Below are 20,009 nucleotides of genomic sequence, written 5' to 3'. Positions count from 1 at the left end.
TCTATAAAAATCACAAAAATGTTTACAAATTTTAAAAAGTGAAATTTTTTTTATACAAATAAAAATAAAAACTTGTTCAAATTGCATGATATAGACACACACATAGAGTTTATAGGTTAATAAATACTAAATATTGAAAAGAAAAATTGATTGATAAAATATTTTTATTTCAAGAACAAATTTGTTTATATAAAGTTTGTTGTGTTAATTTACTTTATAAAATAAAAAATTTAAAGCGGTAAGAATTATGATAATATTGTCTCGAACCTTATTAATGTCTACGTAAACTTCTATCTTATAAAAAAAATGTTATTCCTTTTTGTAAAATTAAAAACAAATAATTAATTATTTGTTCGAAGCGAGGGAGAAGAAAAGAAAACAAAACCCATTTAAAAAACGGAGAACGATAGTTTTTGCCTCCTTGGGCGCTTCCTTCATGCGCACACCTAGTAACTGCGTCAGGGTTTAACGTTCTTCTGTTCTCTTCGTCGCACGGGAATGGCAGAGCACCAAAGTGGCCGAATCAGCGCCTATTTCAGTGCTTCAAAGCCTCTTCTTCCTCGTAAAAGGCCTTCCGATTCCTCTCCTCACCGGTAACCCTCTCTCTCTCTCTCTCTCTCTCTCTCTCTCTCCACCTTCTCAATTTTTTATCCTCTCAAATTCCATTTTCCGTTTAATAGTTTTTTTGGAAATCGAATCTCACCTAAGAGAAACAAAACACCGATGCATTTTCAATTTCAAATGCCGCACGCAAGTTGATTTCGTTATTCAAAACTCCACAATCTGTTGCTGTATGTAGAATCAAGAGTGCCGGTGACGTTGATTCCGTTTCCGTTGCGAAGAGAGTTCCTCTTGCGGAGGTGTCGCAGAACAGGCTCAGTGCAATTCACAGCAGCTTCAATGCAAGGACTGTGTCACTTTCTGCAATCGGTTCCGCGGATGAGAATCTGTGTCGATCTCTTTTCGAGAATCCAAGGAGAGAACCTGAAGGCTCTGAGCCTAAACAGTTGGATTACTTTACGATTCTCGACGATGATTTCGATGAGTCTGTTTTGGAGCAAATTGACATTTTGGTTGAGCAGAAATCTGCAGAGTTGGCAGCAGAGCAGCAGTTAGGTTGTAGCTGTAGCGAGAAAGTTTCGAGCGAGAGCAATGTCGTTTGTGATGTTAATCTGAGATCAAGATTTAGTACTGTTTCTGAGGGTATAGGAAATGGTTACCTGTTTAGCTCAGGGGTTGAGCTAGATACTAAAGAAGAGGAAGTGGATACAAGCTGGCAAGGTTTACAAAGTTCTGAAAATAGCACGATGCCTGAGGAATATTCGAAATACTTGCAGTCCCTAAATGACAGACAAAGAGAAGCAGCTTGCACCGATATTTCAACCCCTTTAATGATTGTAGCTGGTCCAGGAAGTGGAAAGGTTTTCTTCAACTTTACTGCACTGCTTGGTCTATACTCAATTGCATGTTATTTATTTATTTTTAGGTTTTGATTTTCTTATTGGAGCTGAATTGTCTTTTTTATTTATACCAGACATCCACCATGGTTGGGCGTGTATTGATGTTGCTCAATGAGGTGATGAATTTTTTTTGTGCCATGAGATATAGATACTTTGCTCTTACTTGTCTTTGATTCTTGTCCAGCTTTCTGTATCTTTCTGAACATAGTGTTTTTACCTTACACATTATATTGTTTATAATTTTTATTTTCCGCTAAATATATGACCAGGGCATTAGTCCATCAAACATCCTTGCAATGACATTTACAACAGCAGCTGCTTCTGAAATGAGAGAACGTATAGGAACTATAGCTGGAAAGGCAACAGCTAAAGAACTTACTATCAGTACTTTTCATTCATTTTCCTTGAAACTTTGTCGTTCACATGGAGAAAAGTATGTTGTCCTTAATCTGTTGTTTATAAGATACCATTTGTGTCCTTCTCTGTCTTTTGTTTAAGATACTAAAGCTGTAGTTAATTTCCTTGTTATTTTAATGCTAATTGTGGCATTTATCATAATTCATTATCTATCAATCAATTCACAAACTGATAACCCATTTGTATGAATGATTAGTGTTGTTTAATATATTTTGTTGATTTGTTTTACATGAATAACTTAACATGCCGGGATTAATTTTGCAGAGACAGAACAGCTAGTCTAAGGAAATTTTCTTATATAAAAGATGACAACATCCTACATTTTAAGAAGTAACAAATTCCATTTGGTACATATAATTCCATTTGCTTACTATTGGGACATAGTGCCTTAGAGGAAACTTTTTGGTGAAAGGAGATAAAGAAATAAAAGAGTAATATTTGAGATAAACTAAACATGAACTAAGAATTGGTATGCCGCATTTGCTTTTAAAGCAATATTGCCTAATATTTGATCACAATGCATGCATATATTATATGACTGGTTCTGTGTGAGCTCTCTGTTGTATCCATATGATTTTTTTCTAATATTTGAATTCAAATTACATTTCAGGTTAGGTCGTACATCTGAATTCTTAATATATGGACAGGGGCAACAGCGTAATGCAATTATTGAGGCCATTCGCTTATTAGAAAATAAAAAGAGTGGTAACAAAGATGGTGCATTATTGATTGGTGAATTGTCCAATAGTCTAAAGAATCCTAAACAATTCAAGGATAAGGCAAAGAAATGGCAAAATTTTGTGACTCAGGTATTTGGTTTATTCAAAAGAGTAAATCATTCTAAAGTCTAAACCACCTTTTGAAATACTTTTGCAAATGCTACATTAATCTCTCTCAATTCTTATGTAAAATTATAAACACACTCATTGTATATATTAAAAATAAAATTGTATGTTTACAGAGAAGTCCTGTTTTCTGTAGAAGTTGATGGTTTTTATTAGAAGCATCTTGATACTAGTGTAAATGTAAGGTATAGTGCTCTAATTAAAGAGTAAAATACTATTGTCATTTTAATAAAATCTTTGCTAGGGTAAAATATCATGGTGTTGTGGATCAACTATCTCAGGCTTAAACTATTGGGGAAAAGCACATGAATAATTTTATTTCTGACAAGCCCAAGCTACTTATTTTCCTCATGTTTCTTTGACTAATAGTGCATAATCTGAGAAACATTTGTTATTAAATATTCCATTGTAAATTGTGACTTAATAGAAGGGTATCTTCTTTGAAAAATCAATTATCATGCAGGAACTTACCCTAAACTATATTTTCACCAGTTTTATATTTCCACTATTTACTTAATGTGACTTGCCTTGTATCTATACAAGGACTCAGTGGGACAGATCTACATATGTATAAAAATGTCCAAAGCTTCACCTGAGACAATTGGTCGTTCATCTTGTTAGGGGCTGGAAAGTTGAGCTGTTTGCTTCTAAATTATTAATTAGGAATTTTAAATGAAATATGCATTTCTTAGCTGCTACATAGCTTATAAATATTTTTCATTATTTAATTTTTTAATGCTTCAAATTAAATATTAATCCGATCACGTGCAATAAATTTATACCATTTCAGGCTAAAGCTTCGGGAAGAACTTCTTCAGAATATCGTGAAATGGGCAACGAAATAGGAGTAAGCTGATAAAATGGCTTTTCCACACATGTGCACAGACACTGACTTGTTCTGCTTTCACATTTTTTATTATTTTTTTTTCTTGATTGTAATCAGGCTGAAATTCTTGAAAATTACAACAACATATTAAAATCTTGTAATGCTCTGGATTATCATGACTTGATCAGCTGTTCTGTGAAGCTACTCAGTGATTTTCCTGAAGGTAAGAATTTTCATTTTCATAAGTATACAACTAATTCAGATCTATTAATTTGTTACTGTTAGTTGGACTAACTTGTGTTTGTTTAATCTATGAATAAGTTTTCAAAGAATGTCAGGATTCATGGAAAGCTATTGTTATAGATGAGTTCCAAGATACTAGTGCCATGCAATACAAATTTCTAAAGATTCTTGCATCTCATCATAAAATAACAATTGTTGGTGATGACGATCAAGTATGAATTTTTTCTTCTTTATCTCTAAAATTTGATAAGTCTATGATTGGATATTTGTATTGTTTTGTTTATCCCTGTGCACTTAAAGGATCATCTTTGTAATCATTGGTCTAATGTCTTATTTTTCTTACAGTCAATTTACAGTTTCAATGGAGCTGACATTTCTGGATTTATTTCCTTTCGCAACGATTTTCCAAACTACAAAGAGGTTTCTCTTGTTCTTGGATGATTATGCCTTATGCTACATACTTAACTCTTAATTGGTTATGTACACCCATATATATTGGTAGAGGAATGCACACATTATATCCTTATTAAATGTCTTCATTTGGTTACTCGCATAACGTTTTGGTTCAGATTAGGCTCAACAAAAACTATCGATCCACACGTTGCATTGTTGAGGCTGCATCTTTTCTTATTAAAAATAATTCCAAGCGATGTCAGTTGAAGAGTGTTCTTACTGATAACTCTTCTGGATCCAAGGTTACATCTTGCTGTGTGCTGTTTTGAAAAGTCTGCTTAATTGGGACTTTCCTATTTATATATTTAAAATTGATTGTATTAATAATCTGCAGATAGTTATGAAGGAGTGTCACAATGAGGATGCACAATGCGCATTTATTGTTGACAAAATCTTAGAAATTTCATCAAATCATTCAGCAGCTAACAGTTGTTATGGCAACATTGCAATTCTCTACCGTAGGCAGGTGATGTCTCTTACTATTATAACCAAGTACAAAAGCTATTACCCTCTATTTGACTGAATTTTGCTACTCCCTTTCTTCCTGTTTCAGATATCGGGGAAAGCCTTTCAAATGGCTTTCCGTGATAGGAAAATACCATTTAACATTCACGGTGTGGCTTTTTACAGAAAAAAGGTAATTTTTTTTCCAATTAAGTTATAAGGTGTTTATTTCTAACAATTTCTAATTGGCTATTGTTAAAATATTAACATTCCTGGGCCTTTAAGTTGGTCACTAGCTATTTTATGGTCATTGTAAACAGTAGGATTTTATTTCCAGGTATAGAGAAGAAGGATGTCTAAATGTTTGCGTCTCATAGGTACACACACGTTAATGACACATTAGTGTACAAAAGGAAATCAGTCACAAATACAAAAGAAAACTATCAAATTCAAGGATTTTAAAACCTGATTGGTCATTGAACCACAAAAGCAATAGTTCAAGGTTTAATGATTCAACCACGATTGAATTGATTATATTTGAATAATATTATTTTAATTTTGAACATAATATATTAAGCAATATTAAAAAAATAATATTATATTTATACCTTCATAAATTTAAAAATTAAACTCCACTAAAAAAGTAAAAATATTATAACTCATAAGATACAATATTCAAAATTAAACATGAAACCAGATCAAATGTCACAACATTTAAGTTCAACAATATACGATAATAACAATTAGTAAATACAATTAGAAACCAAATAAATATAATTGATATAACTATCAATCATCACAATATTGGATTTATTAATTAAAAATACAAGTTTTTTCAAGCAAACAATTTGTATAGTTTATGCCCAATTTTTCTTGAGTTGTCCAGTTTTGAACTAATTTAACTGATTTTGCTCTGGTTCTTTGCAAGGCCGGTTTTTAGGATCAAATGAATTGGTTTGGTGTCCTCTTGTTTGGTCCAGTTTGGATTTTGATAACATGATCAAACTTTACAGTAATGGCTATGCTACAGAATTAACTTGGGTAACTTGTAATATTTAACCACCCCCCCCCCCCCCCCCCCAAACAAGCTGAAGAATGCATGTCACGTTCCAACTTGTTACAAATATATTCAACATGAGAACCTTTAAGAGACGTGAACATATTAGCCGGCTGATTGCTGGAGTTAACAAAGTTGGTTGTGGTTTCTTTGAGAAGCACCTTTTCTTTAACAAAGTGGCAATCGATCCTTAAGAAAGTGAGTTAAAAGTCTAATTCAACCTTACAAAACCGATTTGTAAGGTGAGAATTGCTCCTCACTTATGTACATTATTATGACTTTATTCTTAAGTGATGTGGGATCTCCAACACAATCCCCTCACATTGAGAATCGGAGATTTTGAGCGTGAAGTTTGCATGATCTTATTTCTAGATAATGTGGGATCTGCAACACACTCTTCTCATACTGAGGATTGGACATCTCAAACATGAAGTTTGTAGGATTGGACATCTTCAGGCGGTCAGTTAAAGGGTGGCCTGACAAACTCACTAACAATCGATAATCGCTAGGATATAAGCATTTGTGGGTGGTTCGTTAATGGCCTGATAGCGGGTTGCGTGATAAATCCACTAGAAATCGATAATCACTAGGATATAGGTTCTAATACCATACCAAAAAGTGGATTATGTGCCTAATTCAACCTTACAAAACTGATTTGTAAGGTGAGGATTGCTCCACATTTATATACATTATTTTGACCTTATTTCTAAGTAATGTGGGATCTCCAACACTTGTGTTTGGTCCTTGCATGACAATTTGAGTTTGATGCAATATGGAGTGCATTTTAATTGTTGTAAATAGGGATGGGAATAGGCTAGGCTAGGCTAGACTTTGAATATATAGATTGGGTCTTTGTAAATTTAAAGCCTAAACTTGACCTATTATCTATCATAGGTTTTTTTATAAGCTTGGTCTGACCTTTCTGACCTATTAACCTATTTAAATTATTAATGTTAATTAGGTTAATAAACTTAATTTTTAAAAATTAACAAAATTATTTTTAAAATATAGTTTATTCAATATTATTAAAATTTAAATTTTAAAAGAAATATAGGAGAAAAATTGAATCATTTTCTGTTAAAGGGACAATTCATGCATAAGTCGTAAACTTATAAACCTATAATGAAAAAAAAATAATTGTATAATTTTTTTAAATATTAATAATTTATTTATATTTTTAATAATATATATATATATATATATATTAATTTTTTATTATATTATATAAATAAATAATTTAACCTATCAAGCCTAACAATTTTTTTTATAAGCTTAAGTTAGACCTTTTTATATAAATAGGCTTTTTTAAAAGTTTAAACTTAACATTTTTATTAAACAAGTCAGACCAAACCAGATTTCAAAGAAGTCATGTCATAGGTCCTGTTTAAGGCCTGGTCTATTTTCATCCCTAGTTGTAGATAAGCTTCATCCCCCGATGTCTCTAAATATTAGTTATTGGAGTAGTTGCCTAAGCTACATAAGCTCACGTGACTGTTGCCATAGCACATTATTCAACTTCTGCATTGGATTCGGTAACTATGTTTTACTCCTTTCTCTTCCATGAAATTATATTTCCTCCAACAAGAGAAAAGGTGGCTTAGGTGATATCCTAAACTCAATATCTTGAAGTGGATCATCTATTTGATAGCGATCTTGCCCAATTAGCATTAGAGCGACTAATGATTTTTGCGTTGCTTTTGTTCTTGTAATAATCCTTTGCCAGGTGCACTTTTTATGTATCAACAAATGTCAGGTCTAGTAACAATGAGATAATAAGTTTACCAACGAGGCGTTGATATCTTGAGTCTTTCAATGGCTCACCCAACCCAAAAGAAGCTTTACATTAGGATTCAAATGAGCGTCACAAGGACGACAATTGAGTATATCGACTACTCAAAAATGTCCAATGGATACTTATGTAGAGTAAGGCTAACACGTGAACTAGACTGAGCAACCTTTATGACCAAGAAATATTTAAGAGGGCCCAAATCTTTTGTCTGACATTGATGGGATAGATGGTCTAAGTCTTTGAGTTGTCGGATGCCAGCCTCATCATTGCCAGTGATGTTAGTGTTGTCAACATAGACAACAAGATAAATGTAAAGGTCAACGAGAGAGTGAATGAAAAAGACAGAGTAACCAGCTTTGTTTAGTTGCATTTGGTCATTCCCAATTTTAGAAGGGTAGAACTGAAATGCCCAAACCAGGCCAGTGGGGACTGTTTTAAATCATAGAGAGTTCGACACATCTAGCAAACAAGATGAGAGTCGCCAGTGGTACTGGTAGTGAAGCCAGGAGGCTAGTCCATATATACCTCTTCTTGCAATTCACCATGCTAGATGGCATTTTTGATGTCCAATTATTGAAGAGGCCAATGATTGAAGCTATACAAAGGGTGAAAAATCTTGGATCAATAATATCAATAACGTAAAATTGACATTTCCGTTTATTATAGGTGTAAATTAAGCTAATTGTTGACAGCCAATAACTAATTTCTAGAGACAACTTTCACAGACAATTTAACTGAGATAATGCAAAAAATTCACTAAGTTAGAGCATAAATGCTTATAATATATGTATTATAAGTGACAGCTAATGACTAACCCAGGTTGTTACAAATATGTGTAACCATGTTTTATAGCTTTATTTTTTCCAAGATACCATGTTACCTACCACAACGACAAAATAAACCGTCATAGGCTCCTATCAACAGAAACCTTGCCTTATCTGCATCAGCAAAACCATTAAACTCTATAATGGTCAATATTCTTGTATAGAATCCATGCCCTGGTTCTCCTTTGAGATACTTCAAGATGTGAAGAATATCTGCATGAAGTCATGGAAAATTAAAATGAACCGGCAGTTACCTCCTTAAAACTTCCGCCTCCAAGCTAAGCTGGTGCATATGTCATATGCATCAAGCTTGTTACATATGTAAGTTGCCCCTGGAGTTCAATGAGATTTAGGGAAGATATCTACTAGACTAATTGGTCATTGAAGTTCACAAGATCTTGAATTTTATTTTATGTTTATAAATATAAATTATAATCTTATAACTATTCTGACTTGCGAATGGTTGTATCCGTACCTTTGCATATATGCATAATTTATTTACTTGTGCCTTCTCATAATAGGTAGTCAGAACTATCATTGCCATGCTTCGAACAGCACTGCCTGGTTGTGATGATGGCTCATATAGTCGAGTCTTCAAGGCTTTACTGCCTTTGGAGAAAGATAAAAAGAAGAAGGTACAACGTTTATAGAGATTTTCAGATTGAACCTTCTTGACATATGGAGCATATAGCCATGGTGGCTTTTTATATTTTCTTTAGTCTTCAGATATTGTTTCAGCAACTGTTTCAGATTAGTGTTTCCCTTACAGATAATTGATCATATCAACAAAATATCAACAATTAGAAAATGCAGTTTCTTGTCAGCTGCCGCTGACATCTTTAGTGCAAAGATTTCTGGCACCTTTAAAAGGTTTGGTAAAAGATTCTTCCCTAAAGTCTTATTATGATATATTAAGTACTTGAAAAAAACACATTACTTTGTTCTGTTGCTCTGTAAGATTATGCATGACACATCTGATTTTCTAAAATGACACTTTTTTTTATCAAGTAAATTAGTTGTATCCATCCTGCCTTAACTGTGAATACTGAAAAAAGTAATCTACGTACCCACATTTTAATTGAATAACTATGGCTTGATGATGAAACTGGAATGATCAGCCCCATGGATCAAGGCTTCCTCTGAAATATCGATTATTATGAAAATAATCTTCTGTGAGCAATATTTCTTCTCAATTTTGGGGTGTTCTCTTATTTAGGGCATATTTCTTGCTTTTGTGTTTATCCCTCGACTTCAATGCGACTTTTTTTCTTGCAGCGTATAATGCATATGGTGATAATCGATAGAATGACGTTCATAGTTGTTATTGTTATTTTTATGTTCATAGTTCAAAGACATTTTTTTTAATGTATTGTTCTGTTGTATATTGTCTTAAAACCTAATTGATAGAATGACGTTCATAGTTATTAATTATTATTGATCATAGGAGTGAGCTTACCCACGGAAGGAAGGTTTTAATGACACTAGAGATGATATCAAAATTTATTCACAGGGTAAACGCTTTCTGCACACTTCAATTGCTGATCTAATTTATGTTTGCAATAATAGTTATTATTAAATCAGTCTTTGATGGTGAATAGTAAGAAAATATATCTCGGTGATATTTGATCTTTCTATTTTAGATATGTATGGGGAACATTGAATTATTAGTGTTTAATATAGGGGACAAGCATAAATATTGAGCATCTGGTCTTGCATCAATGGTTTGTATTAAAAATTCATTATGGTTGTTAGAGATATCAGATTATGCTGCTGCGTGTACTGCAATATAGTGCACAACACTGTATCCTTTTCTGGCTAGTTAGTTCGCTGTTACTGACAGTTGGGTGTTCAGCTATAGTTAGTTAGAGTTTGTTATAGTTAGGATTTCTGTTGTAGCCTCTACCTCTTGTACAGAGCAGTGCACTCCAGCTCTATATATACCTTGTAGCAGTTTCGATATTAATTACATTTAAGAGGAATAAACATAAAATTTAATTTCCTAAGAAAATACCTGATGCTAAACATTTTATACAGCACTTTCCAGTTTCCAATAGTTGCGTAGTTTCCAATAGAAGAACTAAGAAAACATTAAAAAAGAATTTGTGAATGATTTTAGTAAAAAGGATTTTTTAGTAAAGTTCTATGGTATCTATCTGTCCATGTTGCTACTTTACTAGTGGGATTGTTGTTATTGTGACAGGAAAAGTCACTCTCTGCTATTATAACTTCTGTGGCAAACATGATACCCGAGGTTTGTCTTGTAATTATTTTGTAACTATATATTTATAAATATTTTGCTTCTTTTGTTAGATAAATCTGAATTTAATTTTGACATAAATTTTAATGGATTTAAAAATAAACACAGCTCTTTTATGAAAATATTCCATACAAATACAATGTCATATTCTTCAATATCTATTTAATTATTATTCCATGAATTATTCATTTTAGAAATACCTTCTTGAGAAACGGGCAATCCTTGATGTTGATGGAGGGACATTTTTGAATGAAGACTACGACATTAGATCTGTAAGTTTTCAATGTAAGAGGAAACTTAGGTTGCTATTAGAGATTGCTTTTGTGATAGGAAAAAAATGGTTTTCGTGTTTGTAATGTACATGTTGAAAATTTGGACAGAAGTTTGCAATTAATAGTAATTGTCGTGCATGTATGTGCTTTTATACCTGTAAATGTAACACCAATTAGACTCTCACAGATTACGCATAAGTCCCTTTCATTACAAAATGAATAATTGTGGGTCTACTCACAGTAACAAAAGCAAGGTCTCTCTCTTAGATACTTCTATCCCTCTTTACATGGTATCAGATACTGAGGGAGAATCCTGATGTTTTTCATTGTTTCTCTCTCACTTAAGGTATCTTTAGCATTTGTGTCTATCCCTAGCCACTTTATTCATTCTTTTTTCAAATCATCCTTTGATGAGGCTAAGTGTTAAACTTCTACCCCATAACATTTTGATTTAAATAATATCAAAATACGGCAATTAATTATAATATAGCTCTTGCGCTTGGAATAAAAAGATTCACCTTCTCAAATCTTGAGGAATGAAACCCCACGGATAAAGAAACACTAATAAAGAAGGTCAATAAACTCTAAAACAGCCTTTACATGATTCTTCAAAAACTAATGAGTTCATAAAACATAAATACTAATAAACAATATCACTACCCTAATGTTACAACCTATCAAAGCTTGATTCATAAACTAGTAATATAGAAGTCTAAGCTTTCTCGACCCACAACCTCAACATGCTCAAAGTCATGCTCACCTAATAATGGTGGTCATTCCAAACAATAACAAACAAGCAATAGAGGAGCAAGATTATATCTTACACATAATGGGGTACATATAAGAAAGCCAAGTAGCATACTAAGAACTCATCACAAGCACAACACAACAAACTTCAATACACACAACTCAAGATGTTTGACACAACTCTTACGCTCTTAATTCTATATGCATGTATACTTGGACCCAACACAACTCACAAATACATAGCACATTGTTAAGCCACACCTAGACTTTCACCCTAGTAGACTTATGTCTACGACTTCTCAAATGACTAAGTGTAACTTGGATTTCTTGTTGCTAGACCATTGTCTACACTTTTCAAATGACCAAGCATAAACTTGGATTTCTCGCTGCTAGGCCAACATCTAGACTTTTCAAATAACCATGAGTATAGGGTTTAATTTAACATGATAAAACTGACTTGTAAGGTGAGAAACTCAAGCTTTATATGTTCTATTTAGGTCATATATCTAGTTGATATGGACTAAACCACCACGCTTGAGGATCCCAAAGAGTCCATAACTAAGATGGGCTAGGGGTGATTGCAATTAAGGCGACTTTCCGGCACTCCCCCTTTAAGGCTACAAGCCTAGAGTGTAGCGAGTGTAGGGGACCCAAAAATGGATCTAGGATAGATTCTAATATCATCTTAGAATTTGAGCTTAGGGCTTAATTCATAAAACTAGTTTGTAAGGTGAAGATTGTCTAATCTTTATAAGCTCTATTTAAGTCATATTTCTAGTTGATGTGGCACTAAACTATCACCCTTGATTAAGCAATTAAGGCAGCCCCAAAGAGGCCGTGAATAACATGGGCTAGGGATTACAAGTGAGAATAGACCAGAATTTAAGTATACAGACCAAACCTGTTCTATAAAATTAAAGCCTAAGTCTAGTCTATTATCTATCATAGGTTTTTTTCTAGGTTTGGCCTAGCCTTTTTAAAAGTCTAGTTTGACCTACTATCATATTTAAAAGCTTATTTTACAATAACAATGTTAAAAATGTTAAATAGGCTAATAAACTTAAATTTAAATAAATCAATAAATCTATCTTTAAAGACGTGTATGAGTTTTTTTTTTTAATTTGCGTGATAAAAAAAAATAGTTTACTCTATTATTATTATTAATATTCAGAGTTTAAAGTAAAAATATAAAAACTAATGTAAGAGAGATAATTCATGCACATTCATATAGACTTACACACAAGGTGTGATGAAAGAATATAATCTTATAAAAAAAAACCTTTAAATTTTTCCTATATCTTATTTGGAATATTCTAAATAATCAACCATGAAGATGAAGGAAAAAACTAGGTGAAGATGTGATGTGACTACTAGATTTTCTATTTTGTATATTTTGTATGAATATGGAATGAAAAAATTTAAGTGTAGTGAAAATGTAAAAATATTAATAATTTGACTTTTTGTATTATAAATTTATTTATTTAATTATATTGTTAATAATGTAATATAAATATTATTTTTTTATTATCTCATATAGCTAACTTGGTTGACCAATCAGTTCAACAAACTTTTTTATAAGCTTAAACTCAATCTTTTTAAATAAATAGATTTTTTTTAAAAGTTTTAACCCGGCCTTTTTATTAAATAGGTTAAGTCAAACAAGATTTTAAACAAGTCAGACCATAGACCCTTATTTAAAGTTTGATTTATTCTCATCCCTAATAGGGATAACTACAATTAAGGCGATTTTCCAACAATGTCATTACATGTTTGAAGGAACATATTGTTTTGAATTTTATTATTTTAAATTTATTCATTTTTCATGTTGAATTCATTTTGACCCACACTTTGTTCATCCATGGCTTGAATTACACCTTTCTTCAGGTTCTTCAGTACCTATTAGATGACGTCTCTGAGTTTCTATCCACTAAATTAGTTGAGGTAAAGAGTGATAGGGAAACATCAGAAGATAAAGGCTGCATTTTTGTTCTAAAAGAATTCATTGATTATTTATTTGAGCGCGAGAAAGAAAATTTCCGTGCTCGGAGGAAGGACAACGAAAATTCTGTGACATTGACTACCATTCATCAGGTACCCATCTCAGTTGAATAGTATCTAATGGAGTTTAGCTCAACAATAACAAGTTTAAACGTTTGCTTTACCTGTAGGCAAAAGGTTTAGAGTGGGATGTTGTCTTCGTAGTTAAGGTATGTGATTGCTCTGACAGGCTCTTAAGCAAGTAGATGAATATGTGATTTCTCATGTTTCTCAGAATAGATGTTCAGATGTTATACCCCATTTTGAATCTTATCCTCGGATGATTATATGACTAACATTTACACCTAAATAAACTGCATTACTGTGACATGATCATACAACTGGTTATTGAAAATTTGGAAATCACTGAGTTAGCAAACTGGTGAAAAAATGTACCAATTTTTTTTTTCAAGAAATTAATTGAAGATTGAGTTACACAATTATCAAAGTGGTTTGCTTTCAATACTTGAGGAACACATCTTTGTTATGATCTGAATCTTCATATGTGATTACCTTGTTCATGGATTAATTTCTTGCTTTATTCAGCATTTTTTTTAATGTTATTCAAAAAAGTTGTTCAAAAGTTATTATTTGTTTATGTGATCCTAAACATTTTTTTTGAGTGACACTTAAACAGTTAAACCTGGTTATATGAAACATGACCTTGCAACTGCTTATTAGTGTCAGAGTTCCTTGAGAATTTAGTTTTTAACTGAGCTCAATGGCATTGTACAATTCATGTAGGCAATCTCACCTAGTGGGACAAGGCTATTGATGTTGTTGTAATAAAGTTGATAGAATGCCATAGTTAAGAAGATTTTATCTTTATTGTGATTTGACTTTTGATCTTTCACTACCCTGTTTAGGGACCATAGTTCCTTGGTTTGTTCAACGAGTTATTACGAAAAGTTATGGATTAAGTTCGTTTTTTTGTTGTGTTTCCTTCACTGATGTTTTATTATATAAAATAGGCAAATGAATCTGAGATCCCTCTATTACACGATTTCAAGGGCAATGTAAAGGACACTGCAGCCTTGGTTGAGGTACATTGTTATTGTTTTATAGTTGGATGAATTATTTATATCTCTTTTGTCTTCAACTGGATTGTTTTAAATTATGATTCTAATTCCTATATGATACCTAGGAAGAAAGACGTTTATTATATGTTGCAATGACTCGTGCTCGGCAGAAGCTTTTTATTCTTTATGTCATGATGGACTCAAACTGGCAGGTTTGTCTATAATAAATTTGAACACATTTTTTAATTGTTAATTTTTACTAATTCTGTGTCTCTCTAGATGCTTCAACCTTCAAGATTTTTGAAAGAAATCCCTCGTCATCTTGTAGAAGTTCAGGTATGTCTTCCTGCCGTCTTATAAAGTATTTTGACTATCAAACTATAGCATAAAACTTGTTTTAAATCCTTGCTCTTTCTGCTGGAGTAATAGTTACCTTTAATCATCTCTTCTTAAATAGCATATTTTTCACATGGTTATATTAGAATAGACACATGTTAATATCTATAAGATAGCCATCACAGTAATTTGGGATTTGATTTGTATTTATGATTGATTTCCTTTGTGCTCTAAATCTCTAATAATGTGTTATTATGGATAATACGTACGTGTATACTTCTGAGTCGTACATCTAAACCTTTCTTCTTTATATGGTATTTGTAGCCTAGGTTTGGATCCTCCTTAGCCTGCCCTAGTTTTTTTGGGTACAATATTTAAATAGCTTATTGTAGTGGGATGCATAACTGTACATGCTCAGGCCAATGGCTATGTAGTTCCAGGTAAGTTAGCCATAGTTTTCTGAATTGACCAGGCGCCTAAGTTTTGTGATTAGAGACTCAAGTTTTCACCAGAGTGGTTAGAATAGATCATGAATGGAGAGAAAAAGTAACCAGCTTTGAGTGCTAACTTGAATTTAAAAAATGCTCGAGAGAAACAGAAATGTTCCCAGCAACCTCTCACTTATACTTGAGAAGAGATGCAATCTACTTTAACTAACACGCCCTAACTAATCAGGATTTCATATTGACCCATGCATTGCTATAAGAGGTATTCGCAACAGTTAATTATTTTATGTTTGGGCCTTTTTCCTTTGGTTATTTTCATCATAATGCTATCTATATATGATAATTTTTGACAGACCGTCGAAGTTTCATAACTACAGAGAGCTAGAGGGTCTGGCTGGAATTGTGTTAATGGATGGTGTATGATACATTATACAGAGTAGACCATATTATAAAACTTATACCTTTGTGTTCCTTGGCACATATTCTTCGTAGCACGTATCTAGGTTCTGCTAATTTCACATTTCTGCTGAAGTTTAAAAGTACAAGTTCACTAAATGGTACATTCTTGTGTAGGGTGAAATAAATTTACAAGAACTACACATAAAGCAAGAATCTCTTCAAAAGGAAACAGTCCATTGTACCATGGACTTGTTGATAAGAGAGAAACAATCTGAAGCAGATGTGGTCCCTATGCCTCGTGAAATACTTGATAATCATTCTAGTGAGGCTTCTAATGAGCTTGCAGAATTTGCAGAGGCAAACAATAGCAATAATTTCTTAAGAAGGTTTCTCTATTTAATAATTATATTACTATTATTTGTCGCTGTTCTAAGCTGTAACTGATTGTGAAACATTAATTTTAATCATGACATTAGTTTTTTGCAGATTTAGTGTTGAAGACAGGTCTATTGTTTCCCATTTATTCCATCAATGGGCTAAAAAGAAAGCATTTCAAGATCCAAAGAGGTTGCTTGACAAGGTAACTATACTGTTGGTTCTATCTATATATATTTTATATTTTCTTGTTTGATAACTAAATCAATTTTTCTATTGGATACAACAGGTTAGTTTTGTGATTGATGAACGCCTCAGACAGAAGAACAACAAAAACAAGGTCCAGCAATATCTATGTTTTCTGAGCTCTGTTTTCTACTGCCTGTTCTCTCTCTCTCTCTCTCGTGTGTCCGTGTGTACGTGGATGTCTTGTAGTTAAACTGTTTTGTATCCTGAATTTTAATTTCAATTTCAGGATTTGTTGAAAACACTAAAATCTTGTTTAAGCTGTGAAGAAGCATTTCAGTATGCTCAATATGTAAGCACCTTTAAACATTTCTAAAACTAAATATGGTTCCATTTCTAAGATACTGGAAGAAATTGAACTTCTATTATATCGTTTCCTGGTAGGTTTTGAGATGGGAGCAGATTCCTGCTGATAAACGTGCTCATCTTATGAGGGAAAAACAGGTTTGCTGTATTTTTACTTTTTTATTTATTTGGATTATTATGAGATTTTTTTAGAATATTAGTATCCTTTTTGTGTTACCTGTAAGTACTAGTTATATATTTCGTTCTCTATTATAAATAACAAAGCACACATTTTTTTTATAAATATAAGCAAATTTCAATTACTTTTGTCTTATTTAATAGTACTTTTTCTAATATACTCTTCTTTTAACTTATAATCTTTCAGTAGCATTATTTTTTTTTTGGCATTTATAACAAAGATAATTTTGGAACCATATTATGAAATTGGTAAAATTTAATACATATAATTAATTTATTTAATATGTGTGAAATCATTTTCTTTTCTTACAATAGATAATAGAGGAAGTACATACTAAACTAGTACATGACCTAGAATATTAGTATATATTGATGTGAATAATTTGTATATTACATCATCTCATATTATTCAAAATCCAGTGTTTTCTTCTGTTGTAAATAATTTCAACGAGATCCTTTAATTTATGGTCTTAATAAGTTTATACTTCCCCAAACTGTGCAAAACGTTTATGTAGTTTTCCTCAGCAACCGACTAGTTTGCACAAAAACTATTTGTTTTCTTGGGATGCGGTATAAACATAGCAACCCATTATTACCGTCGTTTTGATGTTGTAATGAAACAGTAGAGTATGTTTTGCACTTTTCAGGAACATTTTCTGAAATTAAAGATTGAAAATGCAATGGGTTCAGCAATACCAACTGACAAGCAGGTAACAATTAACGGTGACAGGACATGTTAGTTCTTTCATTTTAATAATTTTGCATTCTTAACTTGCGGTGTATGGTATATAAAAGGTATGAAGTTATTCATCATACGAAACTTCATAGAAATATAGAAAATATGCAATTATAATCAGATTCATTCAAGAACAAATTTATTTTGTTTCCAGAATTACAAAATGTTAAATTTCATCTTAAAATCAATTAACATGTTGTCTAACAAATATATAAATCGCACCTCGAGAATTAAGGAAGGCAATGTGAAACTTGCATAACATCCCCACTCCACGGACGCTTGCCGAATTAGGCTATGCCCACCAGAATAAATAAATCAAGAAGATGGACTCTAAACTATGATACCATGTTAGCACTTAATGCCAATTTGTTGATTTCTTTAGTATTTAGGGGTGATGGAAAGTCTTACATTCTGTCTCATTTTTTCGGATATGTTTATATATATATTGTCCAACTTCATTTAATATCAATTAGTTTTAAGATAAAATTTAACATAAAATGTATTAGTCACGTGAATTATTTTAAGTTGCTTTTTACATTCATGTTGTAAAAAACTATATTTACTGTGAAATCAATTTTTTATAGATGAATTATTTGTTTTTGCATTGCTCGTGATTTACTAGATTAGCCTAATGCAACCTACCGTTACCCTTATAAACAATGTTTTTGTGGTAACAAGTTGAAATTTTATTTTGTTGGTTTTGTAGTAACAAGTTCTATGATTAGAATTGGCTAGTTTACTCCGTATCTTAATTTTTACCATTTTCACTTTTTCTTTGTTGTTTGTAAATTCATTCCTTTTGTTTAGTAATTTAATACTTAACGGTGTTGGTGGCATATTTATAGAAAGCATCTTCAATTTTATTCTTTATAAACAAGTTTAGCATTGCTAATGATCTATCATCTATGTTTCGACTTTCGTTTAAAAGGACAACTAAAATGAAATTTTTTCCAACGTTGGCTTTATTTTGTTGTTGATTTCTTTTTGAGGAATCAAATTTTTTACCTCATTACCTAAGGATAACTTTCTTTAATATTTCTTGATAATGATTGGGTATAGAGATGGGACTGTTGTGCTTTTTTACGGGTATCGTTAAGCATGTAAATCTTGTCTTGGAAGTGACAGGACTATCAATTGTTTTTGCAGATTTCATATTTGAAAAAACTGGGTTGCACCTTGACACCTACTTCCCGGCTCCATGCATCTCATCTTATTGAGCAGTACAAATCATTGTAAGAATCCAGTAGGGGTATTCTTCTGATTCTCCTTTCCAGTTTCTGTATATTGAAGACCAAGCTAGTTTGGTCAAGTAAATAGTTATGTGGGCCTTAGTGGATTTTTATCATCCACTACTAAAGTTATATTGGAACAGTTATTTTCTGTATGTTATCACTTATCACATTTGTTTTCTTTCTTTATATTTTGTACATATCCTGTTAAAATATAAACATACCGTATGGATTTTATAAAATAAAAACAGTGTTGAACAAAATTAACATGCGAAATATCAGGTAGCAAAGTTTCGGTTGTATCATGTGGAAAACTATCGCGTATAATTTATAAGGTTACGTCTTTTGGATGGAAATGCTATTGTTGAATACGTAGTCATTGTTCCGTATCACCGATTTGAGTGTTCTGTTGTAAAATATTTTATAATTTCGGATTAGTAGGGCCTCTAAAGTGGTGCTGTGTATACGCATCAAACTAACAAAGTTGAGCATTAAGATGTTGACACGTCTACATTAATCAACAATGGGCCGCAAAGTCTTCTGAGATACAACTTTTGTTCTTGTTCAATTTTATCAACTCTTTGATATTAATTATATTTTTGAGCGGGTCTTTGTAATGAGTGTAGGATTGCTTAAAAAATATCACTCACTGCGAACTACCCTTAGTTCACTCAAGAAATTATAGGAATTTAACGAATTAAAATCTAAAGCTCTGTTTTTACAAGGATAAGTTCAAAGTATTTATATTTACCTATTTGCATGAAAATCATTGTTTTAATTGCATTTTAGCTGGGTCAATAATTGTATTTCTTTAATAATAATTTATACACTATATTCAAACCATGTATTCGTTTCAGCCAAAAAGTAAATGGAAAACTCGTAAATTTGCAGATGGTTGTTTAATAGCTTGTTTGTAACCAAATCATTCAACTATATAAACCAAAATAATAATTACCAATAATTACACTACGTTAAAACTTTTTCCAAGCATACAATCTCCCTACTACGGTTCACTTCGTGGGATGAACTAGAGAAAATTCCTCCACAAAACACGGAACATTTTTCCTCG

General features: G+C 32.1%; 1 protein-coding gene across 5 annotated transcripts; it reads left to right on the top strand.

The window, feature by feature from the left end:
• Nucleotides 1-301: 301 nt before the first annotated feature.
• On the top strand, nt 302-19,240 carry SRS2 (P-loop containing nucleoside triphosphate hydrolases superfamily protein). 5 transcript variants are annotated; one of them, XM_083059908.1, is made up of 29 exons: nt 314-593; nt 800-1,421; nt 1,535-1,576; nt 1,730-1,893; nt 2,488-2,686; nt 3,513-3,569; nt 3,666-3,771; nt 3,870-4,003; nt 4,137-4,211; nt 4,361-4,486; nt 4,579-4,710; nt 4,798-4,881; nt 8,880-8,993; nt 9,128-9,228; nt 9,803-9,869; nt 10,559-10,609; nt 10,810-10,887; nt 13,519-13,725; nt 13,803-13,841; nt 14,643-14,714; nt 14,816-14,902; nt 14,970-15,026; nt 16,046-16,257; nt 16,358-16,451; nt 16,536-16,586; nt 16,722-16,784; nt 16,877-16,936; nt 17,623-17,685; nt 18,858-19,240. In XM_083059908.1, exons 1-29 carry the CDS (start codon nt 499-501, stop codon nt 18,945-18,947), a joined length of 3,342 nt encoding a protein of 1,113 aa, XP_082916034.1. In that variant the 5' UTR covers nt 314-498; the 3' UTR covers nt 18,948-19,240. The 5 variants fall into 5 exon arrangements, 4 of the variants coding, with proteins under 4 accessions (XP_082916037.1, XP_082916036.1, XP_082916034.1 ...); XM_083059909.1 differs by lacking the exons at nt 8,880-8,993; nt 9,128-9,228; nt 9,803-9,869; XR_014427915.1 differs by lacking the exons at nt 16,722-16,784; nt 16,877-16,936; nt 17,623-17,685; nt 18,858-19,240 and having other exon boundaries at nt 304-593; nt 16,348-16,451.
• The last annotated feature ends 769 nt before the right edge of the window (nt 19,241-20,009 follow it).

This window comes from Cajanus cajan, chromosome 7 (assembly GCF_000230855.2).
Source record: "Cajanus cajan strain Asha chromosome 7, NIPB_CcT2T_4, whole genome shotgun sequence".
NCBI classification, from domain to species: Eukaryota; Viridiplantae; Streptophyta; class Magnoliopsida; order Fabales; family Fabaceae; genus Cajanus; species Cajanus cajan.
The sequence above is the reverse complement of the archived record's forward strand: the minus strand, read 5'-3'. Positions and strand labels throughout refer to the sequence as shown.

What these genes read in the sequence shown, in the direction of transcription:
- SRS2 (XM_083059908.1), top strand. Translation starts at nt 499, where the DNA reads ATGGCAGAGCACCAAAGTGGCCGAATCAGCGCCTATTTCAGTGCTTCA. An exon ending in TTGTTGGTGATGACGATCAA is followed by an intron (nt 4,004 to 4,136) that starts GTATGAATTTTT and finishes TTTTTCTTACAG; the next exon opens with TCAATTTACAGTTTCAATGG. An exon ending in TGGCTTTTTACAGAAAAAAG is followed by an intron (nt 4,882 to 8,879) that starts GTAATTTTTTTT and finishes TTCTCATAATAG; the next exon opens with GTAGTCAGAACTATCATTGC.